Raw genomic sequence first — 17,215 nt, forward strand, 5'->3', positions numbered from 1 at the left:
TCTTCTTAGAAGATCACGTCTCGTCTCCCTAGTCTCCCTCCCAAATATTTTTTTGTTAATAGAGACAGAATGAAATTTAAAATACGGATTATCCTGAAGAAAGAGAGGAAGGTCTGAAGCTGTTGCAACCTTGCTGACCGGGTGAAAAAATATTTTTAATGATTTCTATTTAATCTGTTATATTTTATTTCTGTGCTTTAACAAAAAAGATAAACTATTTTCAAGCGAGATGGCCTGCATCCGAATAGCTTCGGCGCCCGGGTCCTCTCCGAAAACATATCCAAGGTAATTCGTTTATCTTGACTATCTATCTCTGCTTTTAACCCCTTCCGAAATGCCACTCCTGTGCTTGGTCATGATAATTGTTTAATAAAATCTTCCATAAAAGTGCACAACATAAATACTGTAATAACCAATCTTAATGCACATAGAAAATCTAGGCAATACGGCATAAACACCAATAATTTAATTAAAGTTACTACTTTAGATGAACAATGTATTAAAACTATAAAAACATATCATAGATTAAACAAAAAATACACGCAGAGCGGCGCTAATAAAAATAACTTAATTCCTGTTCCATATATCAATAACGCACATAGTATTCATCTCTGCTCCTCTGAAACATTGAATATGGCACTATTAAATATTAGAGCTTTAACTAACAAGATGTTTTTTATCAACGATCTTATTAGTGATAAAAAAAAATAGATTTTATTGCACTAAGTGAAACGTGGCTTAGCTCAGATGGCGCAGCTGTTTTAATAGAATCTGCGCCTCCGGATTACAGTTTTACTCGTGCTGATCGCCAAGGAAAGAGAGATGGAGGACTAGCAAACATTTACTCAAGCAGGTTAAAATGTAAAAATATCAGTTTTGGTAAATTCAAGTCTTTTGAGTATCTCGCCATTATTATTCAGGGAGATTCTCACGTTCTAGTATTATCCGTGTATAGACCTCCAAAATTCAACGCGTCTTTCTTTGAGGAATTCTCTGACTTGATGTCAATCTTAATTACGAACTATGACACACTCTTAATAGTCAGCGACTTTAATTTTCATATAGATAATCAATGTGACCAGAAAGTAAAAGAATTTATAAACCTCCTGGACTCTTTTGATTTGAGACAGCTCGTTAATCAGCCTACACATAAAGCAGGTCATACGTTAGACTTAGTAATTACTAAAGGACTAAAAGTTGATATAAAGCAGGTCACTGATATTGGTCTATCAGACCATTTTCTTCTACTCTTTAATATAGAAATAATGACAGAAAACACTCATGAGAAGCAGATTGTTAAAAAATGCTTCTTTGACTCATCAGCAGCTTTAAAACTTTCAAACATTCTAACCAATTAGTCCGTTTATAGTGCCAACTATAATAGCGAGGAGAATGTAAATAGTAAGGTGGAAAGATTTAATACTAAAGTGAGGGCTGCTGTTGACTTAGTTGCACCTGAAAAGACAGTTAAAAAATCTTCTAGCATTGTTATACCATGGAAGACCCAAAGAGTGTCTGATTTAAAGAGAACATGCCGTAGAGCTGAGCGTAAATGGAGGAAAACTAAACTAACTATTGACTATGAAATATTAAAAGTTAAAATAACAGAATACAATAACACAGTCCGTCTTGAGAGGCGCTGCTATTTCTCTAAGATTATAAATAACAATGCTAGTAATCCAAGAGTCTTATTTTCGACAATTGATCATCTGTTAAACCCAGGTAACTCAAAGGAATGCCTTCTAAGTACTTCCAGTAAAACCTGTGAGGCTATCGCTGTATTTTTCAATCAAAAAATTAATGATATTAGAAATAACATAGTATATCTCCCCAACACTAAGGATCCTCCTAAACCCCAGTACCCCATAATAAACAAATTAAAGTCTTTCACTAGGATAGATTTACCTGATTTACATAAAATAATTTCTCAAATGAAACCCTCCACCTGTGCCCTTGACCCAATACCAACAAATTTTTTCAAAGAAGTATCGGGCGTGCTTATTGATAATGTTCTTGACATAGTAAATTCGTCATTAGATACGGGGGTCTTCCCAGACTGTCTTAAGACTGCGGAAGTTAAACCCCTACTTAAGAAAAATAATCTCGTTCCCTCTGCTCTTGAAAATTATAGACCCATCTCTAACCTGCCTTTCTTAAGTAAAATTCTAGAGAAGGCAGTCATTATACAGTTAAATGAGCACCTCAATAAACATGCTATTCTTGATAAATTTCAGTCAGGTTTTAGAACAAATCACAGCACAGAAACTGCACTCGTTAAAGTAGTAAATGACTTGCGGGTAAATGCAGACAGAGGCCATTTATCTGTTCTCATCCTCTTAGATCTGAGTGCCGCATTTGACACCATTGATCATAATATTCTTAAGAATCGCCTTAGTCAATGGGTGGGCCTCTCTGGCAGTGTCTTAAATTGGTTTGAATCCTACCTGGCAGGGAGAAAATTCTTTGTTAGTTGTGGTAATTATAACTCAAAGACACATGATATTCTATATGGTGTTCCACAAGGCTCTATCCTGGGTCCACTGCTCTTCTCAATCTACATGCATCCATTAGGTCAGATTATCTCAGGGCACAACGTGAGCTACCACAGCTATGCTGATGACACACAGCTATATTTATCAATAGCACCTGATGACCCCAAATCTCTTGATTCGCTAACACAATGTCTAACTTGTATCTCAGAATGGATGAATAGTAACTTGCTCAAATTAAATAAAGAAAAAACCGAAATCTTAGTGATTGGCAATAATGGATACAATGAGGCTATTAGAAATAAACTGGATGCATTAGGATTAAAAGTCAAATCGGAGGTAAAAAGCTTAGGGGTAACCGTTGATTGTAATCTGAATTTTAAATCGCATATTAATCAAATCACTAGGACAGCATTTTTTCACCTAAGAAACATAGCAAAAGTTAGACCTCTTATATCATCGAAAGATGCAGAGAAATTAGTTCATGCGTTTGTTTTCAGTCGGCTAGATTACTGTAACGCACTCCTCTCAGGACTACCCAAAAAAGACATCAATCGTTTGCAACTAGTGCAGAATGCAGCTGCTAGAATCCTTACCAGGAAAAGAAAATCCGAACACATTTCTCCAGTTTTGATGTCACTACACTGGTTACCTGTGTCATTCAGAATTGACTTTAAAATTCTGCTTATGGTTTATAAAGTTTTAAATAATCTCGCCCCGGCTTATATATCGGAATGTCTGACACCTTATATTCCAAATCGTAACCTCAGATCCTCAACTGAGTGTCTCCTTAGAATTCCAAGAGCAAAACTTAAAAGAAGCGGTGAGGCGGCCTTCTGCTGTTATGCACCTAAAATCTGGAATAGCCTGCCAGTAGGAATTCGCCAGGCTAATACAGTGGAGCACTTTAAAAAACTACTGAAAACACATTACTTTAACATGGCCTTCTCATAACTTCACTGTAATTTAATCCTGATACTCTGTATATCCAATTCATTATAATAACTATTCATTCAAAATCTGTACTAACCCCTACTCTCTCTTCTGTTTCCTTTTCTGGTGTCCTGTTGGTGGTGGCGTGCGCCACCACCATCTACCCAAAGCACCATGATGTTCCAACAATGATGGATGGATTAAAAGCCAGAAGTCTGTATGACCATCAGCATCAAGTGACTCCGTGAAAAACCCGAACTACAAAGAGGACTATTTCATTTATGTTAGGTAGAATGCCCAAAGGGGACTGGGCGGTCTCGTGGCCTGGAACCCCTACAGATTTTATTTTTTTTCTCCAGCCTTCTGGAGCTTTTTTTTGTTTTTTCTGTCCACCCTGGCCATCGGACCTTACTCCTTTCTATGTTAACTAATGTTGTCTTATTTTAATTTCTTATTTTGTCTTTTATTTTTCTTCTCTTCATTATGTAAAGCACTTTGAGCTACTTTTTGTATGAAAATGTGCTATATAAATAAATGTTGTTGTTGCTGTTGTTATTTTAATATTAGTTTAGTCTAGATTCTTATATTTTTCTGGTCTCAGAAGTTTGGTGTAGAGACACCTCACAGTTTCATTGAAGAGCTATGCATTGTAAGGTACACTAAGTAGAAGTCTGTGAAACAATGACCCAGAACAGGTCACCAAGCCTGTTAAAGTCTTAACGGGGGCTACAAACAGAGATCTGAAACTGCAGGATGAACTTTAAGGGCCCAAATGTCACTGCTGCCTCTATATATTAAAACATTTAGCTTGGGAAAGTGACATGAATAGCCAGGGTATTCCTCCAAGCTTGGATCTAGACAAGTTTCTAGTTGGAAACTAATATATACCATGATTGTGAAAAAATGAGTTACCAAACTTATCCTTTAACTGTTTAAATTTGGAAGTGGCACATTACCCTCACTTAAGTGAGTTTTTTACAAAATGATAAGGGAAACTGGATCAGCTCTCACACTGGGCAGAAGCCTATTGATCTCTCCAGGGAGGTCTACCACCTGTGCACCATCCATCCATCCATCCATTGTCTCCCACTTATCCGAGGTCGGGTCGCGGGGGCAGCAGCTTGAGCAGAGATGCCCAGACTTCCCTCTCCCCCGGCCACTTCTTCTAGCTCTTTCCGGGAGAATCCCAAGGCGTTCCCAGGCCAGTCGAGAGACATAGTCCCTCCAGCGTGTCCTGGGTCTTCCCCGGGGCCTCCTCCTGGTTAGACGTGCCCGGAAACACCTCACCAGGGAGGCGTCCAGGAGGCATCCTGATCAGATGCCCAAGCCACCTCATCTGACTCCTCTCGATGCGGAGGAGCAGCGGCTCTACTCTGAGCCCCTCCCAGATGACTGAGCTTCTCACCCTATCTTTAAGGGAAAGCCCAGACACCCTGCGGAGGGAAACTCATTTCAGCCGCTTGTATTCGCGATCTCGTTCTTTCGGTCACTACCCATAGTTCATGACCATAGGTGAGGGTAGGAACATAGATCGACTGGTAAATTGAGAGCTTCGCCTTGCGGCTCAGCTCCTTTTTCACCACGACAGACTGATGCAGCGCCTGCATTACTGCGGATGCCGCACCGATCCGCCTGTCGATCTCACGCTCCATTCTTCCCTCACTCGTGAACAAGACCCCGAGATACTTGAACTCCTGCACTTGGGGCAGGATCTCGCTACCAACCCTGAGAGGGCACTCCACCCTTTTCCTGTTGAGGACCATGGTCTCGGATTTGGAGGTGCTGATTCCCATCCCAGCCGCTTCACACTCGGCTGCGAACCGATCCAGAGCTGGTCCACTGTTCCGCGACCAGGACGAAAACCACACTGTTCCTCCTGAATCCGAGGCTCGACTATCCAACGGACCCTCCTCTCCAGGACCCCTGAATAGACTTTTCCAGGGAGGCTGAGGAGTGTGATCCCTCTGTAGTTGGAACACACCCTCCGATCCCCCTTCTTAAAGAGGGGGACCACCACCCCGGTCTGCCAATCCAGAGGCACTGTCCCTGATGTCCATGCGATGTTGCAGAGGCGTGTCAACCAAGACAGTCCTACAACATCCAGAGCCTTGAGGAACTCCGGGCATATCTCATCCACCCCGGGGCCCTGCCACCAAGGAGTTTTTTGACCCACCTCGGTGACCTCAGTCCCAGAGATGGGGGAGCCCACCTCTGAGTCCCCGGCTCTGCTTCCTCATTGGAAGGCATGTTAATGGGATTGAGGAGGTCTTCGAAGTACTCCCCCCACCGACCCACAACGTCCCGAGTCGAGGTCAGCAGCGCACCATCCCCACCATATGCAGTGTTGACACTGCACTGCTTCCCCTTCCTGAGACGCCGGATGGTGGACCAGAATCTCCTCGAAGCCGTCCGAAAGTCATTCTCCATGGCCTCCCCAAACTCCTCCCACGCCCGAGTTTTTGCCTCAGCAACCACCAAAGCCGCATTCTGCTTGGCCTGCCGGTACCTATCAGCTGCCTCTAGGGTCCCACAGGACAAAAGGGTCCTGTAGGACTCTTTCTTCAGCTTGACGGCATCCTTCACCGCCGGTGTCCACCAACGGGTTCGGGGATTGCCGCCACGACAGGCACCGACCACCTTACGGCCACAGCTCTGGTCAGCTGCCTCAACAATAGAGGCACGGAACATGGCCCATTCGGACTCAATGTCCCCCACCTCCCTCGGGATGTGGTCGAAGTTCTGCCGGAGGTGGGAGTTGAAGCTACTTCTGACAAGGGGCTCTGCCAGATGTTCCCAGCAGACCCTCACAACACGTTTGGGCCTACCACGCCTGACCGGTATCCTCCCCCACCATCGAAGCCAACTCACCACCTGTGCACCACAAAGACAATACACCATACAAGACTTTCTATTCCAAGTACTATCACTATTTCCCTCCCTGTATGGACTAGTTTGAGGTGACCTATTAGGGCTTCTCATTCCTGCTTACTCAAAGAATTATCCAGTTCTGCAAGATCCTGAAAAGTTAGACACATTTACAGTGGTGTGAAAAACTATTTGCCCCCTTCCTGATTTCTTATTCTTTTGCATGTTTGTCACACAAAATGTTTCTGATCATCAAACACATTTAACCATTAGTCAAATATAACACAAGTAAACACAAAATGCAGTTTGTAAATGGTGGTTTTTATTATTTAGGGAGAAAAAAAAATCCAAACCTACATGGCCCTGTGTGAAAAAGTAATTGCCCCCTGAACCTAATAACTGGTTGGGCCACCCTTAGCAGCAATAACTGCAATCAAGCGTTTGCGATAACTTGCAATGAGTCTTTTACAGCGCTCTGGAGGAATTTTGGCCCACTCATCTTTGCAAAATTGTTGTAATTCAGCTTTATTTGAGGGTTTTCTAGCATGAACCGCCTTTTTAAGGTCATGCCATAGCATCTCAATTGGATTCAGGTCAGGACTTTGACTAGGCCACTCCAAAGTCTTCATTTTGTTTTTCTTCAGCCATTCAGAGGTGGATTTGCTGGTGTGTTTTGGCTCATTGTCCTGTTGCAGCACCCAAGATCGCTTCAGCTTGAGTTGACGAACAGATGGCCGGACATTCTCCTTCAGGATTTTTTGGTAGACAGTAGAATTCATGGTTCCATCTATCACAGCAAGCCTTCCAGGTCCTGAAGCAGCAAAACAACCCCAGACCATCACACTACCACCACCATATTTTACTGTTGGTATGATGTTCTTTTTCTGAAATGCTGTGTTCCTTTTACGCCAGATGTAACGGGACATTTGCCTTCCAAAAAGTTCAACTTTTGTCTCATCAGTCCACAAGGTATTTTCCCAAAAGTCTTGGCAATCATTGAGATGTTTCTTAGCAAAATTGAGACGAGCCCTAATGTTCTTTTTGCCTAACAGTGGTTTGCGTCTTGGAAATCTGCCATGCAGGCCATTTTTGCCCAGTCTCTTTCTTATGGTGGAGTCGTGAACACTGACCTTAATTGAGGCAAGTGAGGCCTGCAGTTCTTTAGACGTTGTCCTGGGGTCTTTTGTGACCTCTCGGATGAGTCGTCTCTGCGCTCTTGGGGTAATTTTGGTCGGCCGGCCACTCCTGGGAAGGTTCACCACTGTTCCATGTTTTTGCCATTTGTGGATAATGGCTCTCACTGTGGTTCGCTGGAGTCCCAAAGCTTTAGAAATGGCTTTATAACCTTTACCAGACTGATAGATCTCAATTACTTCTGTTCTCATTTGTTCCTGAATTTCTTTGGATCTTGGCATGATGTCTAGCTTTTGAGGTGCTTTTGGTCTACTTCTCTGTGTCAGGCAGCTCCTATTTAAGTGATTTCTTGATTGAAACAGGTGTGGCAGTAATCAGGCCTGGGGGTGGCTACGGAAATTGAACTCAGGTGTGATACACCACAGTTAGGTTATTTTTTAACAAGGGGGCAATTACTTTTTCACACAGGGCCATGTAGGTTTGGATTTTTTTTCTCCCTAAATAATAAAAACCATCATTTAAAAACTGCATTTTGTGTTTACTTGTGTTATATTTGACTAATGGTTAAATGTGTTTGATGATCAGAAACATTTTGTGTGACAAACATGCAAAAGAATAAGAAATCAGGAAGGGGGCAAATAGTTTTTCACACCACTGTAACTCTGGAACTGGTACCTCTGCATCTATTCTCTTGCTTTTACGTCTGACCACGACCTACCTATCTCTGCCTTCTCTCAAACAACTTTGGGAATAAGCAAGGACACATGCACAAAACAACCTAATTCTTTACTATAACACAGGCTTGCTCCCACCTTGTCCTCATGTGACCCTGAGGTTCAGATGTTAGTTAAGCTGAAATCTACCAAATAAGTAGCCTGCCCCTTGGAAGAAGACCTCATCAAATCAAGCTTCTAAAATAACCAAAACCAAACAGGCATCACATTCCTGCATTCAAATAGCTTAATTTTTAAAATTTTGACTGTGAATTGCTTTGCCTTTTTAAATTAAATATATAGTATGTTTATAGAGAGAGAGAGAGTAAGTATTTTGTACCCACTGAACATCTCTTAGTAGCTGTATTTGTTGATATCCTCAAATCAAATGTTAATGCTGCTCTTCGCTCAATTTAAGCTGCATGTTAAATGTGTCTTTATGTGTACTGAGCTTTCCTTATTTCTCAATGTTTTCCTCGAGTGTCTTTCTGACTTTTCTTTCTACTTGTAGTCCAACACCACTATCCTGACAAAAACCTGCTTAAATCCCATCTGTAAACCTCCACCCAAAAAGTGCTGTTTACTCTTGCTTTTTTACCAGTGTGAATGTTTACCAACTTGCACTTGGTGTAACTGATGTAACTAGGATTGTTTATCTCTTAGCCTTTAACTCCTTTCTTTGTAATAACTATTTATTTATTGTAGCATTACGTGCAACATTGCTTAAATACTTATTTATTGTCTGACTGCTTCTGCTTAATTCAGCTTAACTGCACATCCCACCAATCACAAGTATGGCAGATTTGCTCCTGGTGCAGGTATAAATAGCAAAAAAAAAATATTGTAAAGGTAAAAAATTACTGCAAAAAGCACTGTACTAGCTTATTAGTGGCAACAAAAAACAAAATTTTAGGAGAACATGCCATAATTAAACTTGCACTAGAAGTCACTCAGAAACAACACAAGTGTTACACAAGAAAAACAACAAAAGTGCTATTTAGAAGTTGTTACATATTTTACTAATCAGAGTACCTTGGAAGAAATCGCATCATTATATCACCATCTCCAGTGGCTGCTGCTCCTCCAACTGTGCTGTCTGCATAGGCTCCTGCTCCAGGAATCGGTGAATCTCCCACACGGCTTTATAGAGAAGAAAAAAAAAAAACTTCAAACTTTAAAGAATGAATTCAATTTAAATAAATACTTTTAATTTGAATGAAAGTGACAAAAACTTATGTTAAAAAATATGCAACAAGAAAAATGTTACTCTCTCTAAACTGTTATGATCTTGAATAATATATATGAACAATATCCTAATACTATCCGACGCCCGCCGTAGCATACGGCAGTGTAAAAATAGGAACGGAAAATGGTGAGAAAGAAATTCAGAAATCAAGAAGAAATAATTACTTCTTGAAAGATGCAGTGTGCATGTAGAATTTCCGGCCAAGCAGGATTACATGTGAAAGTGATAAATCAGGCTTTCCGAATTTACGTACTATGGCCATTGCATCCTGATAGTTTGTTGCATGTATCTTGGACTTCCTGGAAATGTGGACGGTAATATGATAATTTTGCCTACACATATGTTGTTATTTTCAGCGTTTGCTTGCAGTGCGTCTGATAGTCCTTTGTATTGTTCCACACGCAGAACTTGTTGATGTAATCTGAGATACTTGAGACACGCGCCCTCTGTTTTAACATACGCATCTACGATGTACTGTTGGAATAGTTTGCCGTTGGAATGCAAAATAATAAATTTATTCCTCATTGCTAATCTGTACGCATAAAATTGGCATTGAGTAAGCCTTATTCGCTTGCTGGTTCTTTTATGGGGAACATGTTGTAAATCTTTGTGCCAGCCAATGTCTCCGTAAGGAAATAAAAGTGGGTAAACCATAGGATCGCAAATCATATTGAGTGTGGAAATCTGTTTACAGGAGTTGCCTATGGGATAGATGCAAATGTCCCTTTCAGCAGGCGGTTCGCCATCATCTCCGATGAAAACCGCTGCAACATGTCAGGGCATTGTATCATCGTAAATCCTGCCTAGGGTTTTCCTTGAAAACCATTCGTACAGATGCTGTTGGATTGGACTGAGCGATTTCATGTATGTGTTTGTATGATTTAGCGATGGGATTGATGGTTCTGAGCATGGAATCTAGCTGGACAAGTAAATTTTCGCTGCATGCAGAGTTTGCTGTATTTTGTAAGCGTACTTCAGCAGCTTGCGCTGTGTCAAAAACATACAACTGTCCATATCCTGGAGAGGTAGAAGTGTTGGCGTATAGTGGAGAGATTTGGTGATAAATTTGCCTGTGTATTTTAAAACAGTATGGTCCGTGGTCAGGAGGTTGAGTTATCTGTGCACCCATGGAAGCAAACGCTAGAGAAGAGTTGTATTCTCGAATGTGTTTGCTGTGTAAAAAGCTGTTGTAAAGACAAGGTGGCTCCCACAAAGGTGGTAAAGCTACTTTATCGTTGCGGCAGCACCTCCAGTAATTGTTGGATGCATTACACTCAGCAGGCCAGTATAGTGCATGACAGTGTTTGCACTGCTGGTCTGGAGTCCTAATGTTGTACTCTTGGACGGGAAGACAGGAATTAGGTGAAGAAGTACCTGTGGTAACGGGAGGAGGATTGTATATATGTCTGCTGAGACTGCATTGGTTTGGAAACGTTGCTTTGCAGATGTCGCATTGCAAGAGTTGTGAATGAGTTTTGTTGTGTTTAGTCAGACAATCCTGTGTAGTGAACTTCTTATTGCATTTCTGGCACTCATATAGTTGTTGGGAAGACTGCCTTTTCTTGTGTTTAGCAAGTGAGGTTCGCGTTGGAAAAGTTTTGTTGCAGGAATTGCACTGGAAGAATGTGTTACTGGAGTGGGAGTCAGGTAATTTTTCAGCGGAGTGAATTTTTGTGTGTTTGTGAAGATAGTTCTGCATTGTGAAATGCTTTGTGCAAGTGTGAGACTGAAACAATTTGTCGTTGCAGTGAATATTCTTGTGTTTGGCAAGGCTGGGTTTTGTTTTGAAAGGTTTACTACAAATGTTGCTGAGGAAGGTTGTAGCAGTAGACGAAACTGTAGTGTTTTGTGGAAGAGAATAATGACTGAGGACTGATGTGTTGGTGTTATCAGACATTATATGCTGCCGTGGAGACATGATCGGAATCGGTAGGAGGGCTTCATAGTGGCCATTGTCCAGTTGTCCTGAGTATAGAAGGTAAATGAAGAGAGTATTTCCAGAATTGTAAATGCAAGGCGGGATGTTGGGGTCGTGTTTGAAGTAAATGACAATGGTAGCATGGAGAATCTCGGAAAGAGCTTGAATTTCAGCTTCACCACCATAAACTCCAGATGTTGTCATGTATTGATAGTACTCCTGACTTGTTGTGATAACTCGACTTGCGTTGGAAAGAACAACAGGAAGAACGTCTACAAATCTGTCCCAATGTGATGCAACAAAATCTACTGCCCTATGTCGTAGTGAGAGTGCATTGCCTTCGTCAACCGTTTGTGTCAAGAAATAACCCACTGATAGGAACAGGCAGTTGCCGGATCCCGGAATAAAGATGATGTTGTACAAAAACCCGTCGACAGAGAAGATACTGTCGTTCATTTTATAATAAAGGCTTAGGAAACAACCGTTGCAGTATAACGAAAATAGCAAGGTGTATGGGAGGCCGCAGGCAGTGTGGGGAAGGGTCTGGAAGAGGACGAATAGGAATCAAGAAATGCCGTGTCAGCTGCGTGTGGGCGGGACCAGTTTTGAAGATGAGCCGCAGACAGCGTGGGGAAGGGTTTGGAAGAGGACAAATAGGAATCGAGAAATGTCGTGTCGGCTGCGTGAGGGCGGGACCGGTTTTGAAGTCGAAGCAGGACGAACCAGAAGAGAAATATATATATAAGAGATTTTCAGTGATTTTGATGTACTCTAGAAAGAAAAGACAATTTTGTAATGTTCCCTTTAAAGACTGTCTTTGATACATTAACACTAGAATTACCAGAGTCTACGAAAAAACTTGTAGATCCGGCCCACCTTAAATCGCTTCTTAAATCCGTTCACACCTCTCCGCCAGCGTCTTTTGTCCTCTAAATGTGCTGATAAAAGACAAGCTGCCAGCAGCCGGCTATTCCATCCCCCCTCCGACTTAGAACGTGAACGCACTTTTCCCAGCTCATGCCTTGATTGATTGTCTGGGAGTGAACTGGAGTTTTAGAGTTGAAATAATACGATCGTTATTTGGAACACACGCATTCCATGTGTGTACCGTTTCTACAGTAATCTGTGTAAACACATTGTTTAAAACAGAAACTTTTTCATATTTTAGTAATAAATGTTACAAAATGTAGGCATAAACTATAGAATGTGTAAAGCCCGAGTTCCTAAGATCAAATAAACACTTCCACAAAAGCTTCACACACCATACAACAGCTTCCGTGGCGTAGCGCGCTAAGATTTGCCTCTCAGAGCGAGTAGCTTTTCTCTGCCTCACAAACATGAGTTCAATTCCCCGCTGGGGATAAAGTGTTACTTCTTTTTTTTCTTTTTAACCTCAAACGGACATAAAATTTGTAAATTGGTATGCACTGTCAGTTAATGAGATCGTTATATTTTCATGTGGGATGCTCCTTTTAAAATATTTTTTTAACAATTGAGACTGCAATTAACATGAACAACTGTCCTTATAACTTACTTTTTTCAAGATCCATAACACACAGACAGACAGAGCACTGCGTAATACAGAGACAGACAGGCAGAGATATACAAATAAACAGGGAAGGCACATGTACTGAAAGAAAAAAAAAAATCAACATGTGCGTTGTTCCTGCAGCACTGAATAAGCTCATGCGCTCAAACATCACCCCTCCCCCCAATCTGGCTCTCTAAGTAACAGCACAAGTACAGACGCAAACCAAGCGTAATCAAGAATCCTGGTTCGATCCCCACTCACTCCTATATTTTCCGTTTTCAGTAGTAAGCTGCTCTTTTTGTTAATATTATACAGTACACACATGCACTTGATTGATGCTACTCGCTCTGAGAGGCAAATCTTAGTGCGCTACGCCATGGAAGCTGTTGTATGGTGTGTGAAGCTTTTGTGGAAGTGTTTATTTGATCTTAGGAACTCGGGCTTTACACATTCTATAGTTTATGCCTACATTTTGTAACATTTATTACTAAAATATGAAAAAGTTTCTGTTTTAACAATGTGTTTACACAGATTACGGTAGAAACGGTACACACATGGAATGCGTGTGTTCCAAATAACGATCGTATTATTTCAACTCTAAAACTCCAGTTCACTCCCAGACAATCAATCAAGTCATGAGCTGGGAAAAGTGCGTTCACGTTCTAAGTCGGAGGGGGGGATGGAATAGCCGGCTGCTGGCAGCTTGTCTTTTATCAGCACATTTAGAGGACAAAAGACGCTGGCGGAGAGGTGTGAACGGATTTAAGAAGCGATTTAAGGTGGGCCGGATCAACGAGTTTTTTCGTAGACTCTGGTAATTCTAGTGTTAAAGATTACTCTGCAAAATGTCTCGTTCATTTTGAAATATTGTTTACGTTAAAAATATTCAGTAAGTCTCTAATTTGTTACACTCTTCACAGTAAACACTATACTAAGCTAAGAGAGGCTGGTAATAGTGGACCATCGATATAAAAGCGCCCCCCCATCAATATGCTTAAAGGAAGAACCACTCCACAGCTGACATCATCTATTCTGTGATTCATCTGGCTCTAACCCACCTGGAGAGAAAAGACTCCTTTGTCATATTATTCTTCCTGGATTTTAACTCTGCCTTTAACACCGCCATCCCCCAAACACTTATGAACAAACTGTCCCTTCTTGGATTAAACAAACAGGCCCCAGTCAGTCAGAATCCATAGCATTAAATCTTCTGCCATCATTCTCAACACCGGCACCCTCCAGGGGTGCACTTTGAGCCCACTAATGTATACTCTGCTGATCTATGAATGCAATCACATAGTGAACAATCACATACTGAAATTTACAGATGACACAGAGGTGGTAGGACTGAAGTGGCTAAAGTGAAGGGCTGGTGTACAGGATAACAACCTTAGCATCAATGTCAACAAAACTAAGGAAATAATTGTGGACTTTGGCAGGCTGGCACTCTCTCTCCACTCCCCCTTTACATCAATGGAGAAGAGGTTAAAATCGTCACCTGCTTGAAATATCTGTGGGTACATATTACAAACAACCTCTCTTGGAGCTACAATATGGCCAGTCTGGTAAACAAAGCCCACTAACGCCCCTACTTCTTGAGGAAACTGAAACAGCCTGGTCTGTGCCCCTCTATTCTGAACTCCTTTAGAACTGTGTGCATCCTCACCTCTTGTATTACGGTATGGTACAGCACCTGCTCGACTGCAGACAGGACAGCACTGGAACGTGTGGTTAAGTCTGCACAGCGGATCATTGACGGCAGCCAACCCAGTATCGAGAATATTTACATCAGCAGGTGCAAAAGTAATGCCTCCTCCAGTATGGAAGATGCCACTTATCCTGCACATGAACTGTTTTCCCTCCCTCCCACCAGGCAGGAGTTTGCGCAGCTCAGAGGTTAGCACTAACAGATTGAAGACCTTCTTCTTGGATGCTATTAGATTAATATATCATCACCAAATCTGACTGCATACTCTGTGTGACTTATGCTATACTTTGCATTTTGTTTCAGCAGTCTCATGTACTAAACTATTTGCTGCTACCTTTTTTAACCTGCTGCTAATTACAGGACATGCTGCAATAATATTTCTTTTAGATAGTTATCTTACTTTACTTATGTTTCATTCTATTTTATTGTGTTTATCTCTGATACCTTTATCATGAAGCTTTGGGGGTTAAGGGGCTACTTATGGGATATTATGAAGTTTTTTTTTTATGGAGTTATCATGTGTACTGTTTAATTACCGGGACCTGAGTACCAAATTTAATTTCTGCATATGGATGTTGGAATGACAATAAAGACCCTTGACAATATCTGTATCTGAAACCCTCGTATATTCATCCCCTAATTCAGGGGTTCACAAGCTTAATAAAGAGAACCCTATAACTACCCCAAACTCCAAATACTGTTTCATCTGCTAAATGCTTTTCACTAATATAAACCCAGGTTTGAAAGGCGGAGCATAACTTTACAACTTGGTTACTATAACAGTTGTCACACAGTATGAATTTGCATAATAGTAGACCTATTAATCAAAGCAAATCCTTAACTTTAGCAGACTACTGACAGATATTGTATGTGATAACATTTTATGTGATATCTCTAGGCGATATCTCAGGTGTTCTCCAACTTTTTTCTTGGTGTAGCACCTCCAGAAACTTGAAATGTTTTGAAGCAGCAACATATTTTGTCTTAAATTATTAAATATTGAACTCTTACAAGGCATAACTACAGTCATGTGATATTTCTTTAACTCCCACGCTTCTCGTAAGTACTGCATTTGGGAATTTTAACAAGGGTTCTTTTTTGTTGTCTTGGGTGTGTATCTTAATTTTTTCTACACCAAATGCTTTTTTAACTGATTATTTTTAATGTAAGAACAGTACTGTGATTCAGCATGATTACATTTAATCACTTTTGATTTATAAAAAGTAAACAATTATATTGATAAAAAGAAGTAGAAAAATAGCTCACAATTTACAAATGACTTTGTCAAAAATTTGAAAAATAACTCATAAATGTTTTTAAGTTATTGTGATGGATGAGCCTGCTTTATAGTACTAAGTAACTTTATAAGAAATAGGTTAATTATTGTCAATATTGGGGTCCAGGTTTAATAATTTTAAGCACAATTCTTCTGTGTTCAGCCTATTCCTGCATTTGTTTTTTTAAGACTAAATGGACTGGTGAATATGATCATTATCCTGTGACTGTGTGAGAAGCAGCAGAATAAAGCTTGCCTTCTGCTCGAAGCTGCAAAGATTGGGTTTTATACCAGGCAACTTTGTGGCACTCTAGAAAATGGATCTAGAAATGGATGGGAGGGTTATAAAATCTAAAACAGTCATTAAATACTGTGAAAATCATGTGTTTTTTTCTACAACAGCAATAATATATACATATACACGGACTACACTCCCTTCCTCTACAGACATTTAATATTTTACTATGCACTTTATTATTTTATTCTTACTTTTATTATTTTTACTTTTTTATTAATGTTAAGTGTTATTTTACTGTGCAATTTGAGGGGGCTCTGAGTCCAAGAATTTCAATACTGGTAATAAGGTTCCATTGTTATCTCTATATAACAACAAAACTAATAAGGTATGCAAAAACAAAAGAGGAAAAACAGAGGACACAAAGCAGGTAATGTTCCTGGACAAGGTGCCAGTCTATTAACACAGTAAAAGGACATGCTAACTGCAGAAAATTATTATGCAAACAAGTTTTTGAAAGTTTTGTTTACTTCATGTTACTGTGAATTTGTAAAAAAAAACGTTTCTCTAAATGTCTTTTTCTTTGATTGATGATGATTGTTTAATTGATAATTGTGTTTTTAAATTGTTTGCAATTAGTTTATTATTTGACCTTCGGGGATACTCGAACTGTAAAAAAAAAAAAAAAAAAAAAAAAAAACAGCAGAGCTACCCATCGAATACGAGTTGAAATCTAAGTAATCAACACAGATTTCAGCATTAACCTTTATCATTGCAACAGAAAGATATGGAAGAAGATGACCCGCTGTGGCAACCCCTAACGGGAGCAGCCGAAAGAAAAAGAAGATTGCATCATCTATTGGAATGTATTTTATAATACATATAGTAATAAAATGTATTGTATTTTAATCTTCCCATCCATCTGCATCACAAACATTTCTAGTAATAAAAGGTATTATTACAAGTTTTTGTAATGCACCATCTGTTGGAATGACAAATACAATTCAATTTATTACTACAAATGTATGTAATGTGACATCTGTTGGAATGGCAGAGACATAGCATCCAGATGGACACAGACATTTATCCTTTTATTATGGTGGATAAGGAACATGAGAAGAAATGGGGTCAACAAGGGACATTATACAGCATTTGGAGTGTAGTCTA

General features: G+C 40.3%; 1 protein-coding gene across 1 annotated transcript in view; it reads right to left on the reverse strand.

Moving 5' to 3' along the window:
• Nucleotides 1–17,215, reverse strand: part of aga (aspartylglucosaminidase) — a 223,773-nt gene that overhangs the window by 78,112 nt on the left and 128,446 nt on the right. Inside the window, exon 7 of the mRNA XM_028802138.1 lies at nt 9,167–9,274. Within this exon, the coding sequence (XP_028657971.1) occupies nt 9,167–9,274 (108 nt within the window). The remainder of the gene's footprint in view (nt 1–9,166; nt 9,275–17,215) is intronic.

This window comes from Erpetoichthys calabaricus, chromosome 5 (assembly GCF_900747795.2).
Source record: "Erpetoichthys calabaricus chromosome 5, fErpCal1.3, whole genome shotgun sequence".
NCBI lineage: Eukaryota > Metazoa > Chordata > Cladistia > Polypteriformes > Polypteridae > Erpetoichthys > Erpetoichthys calabaricus.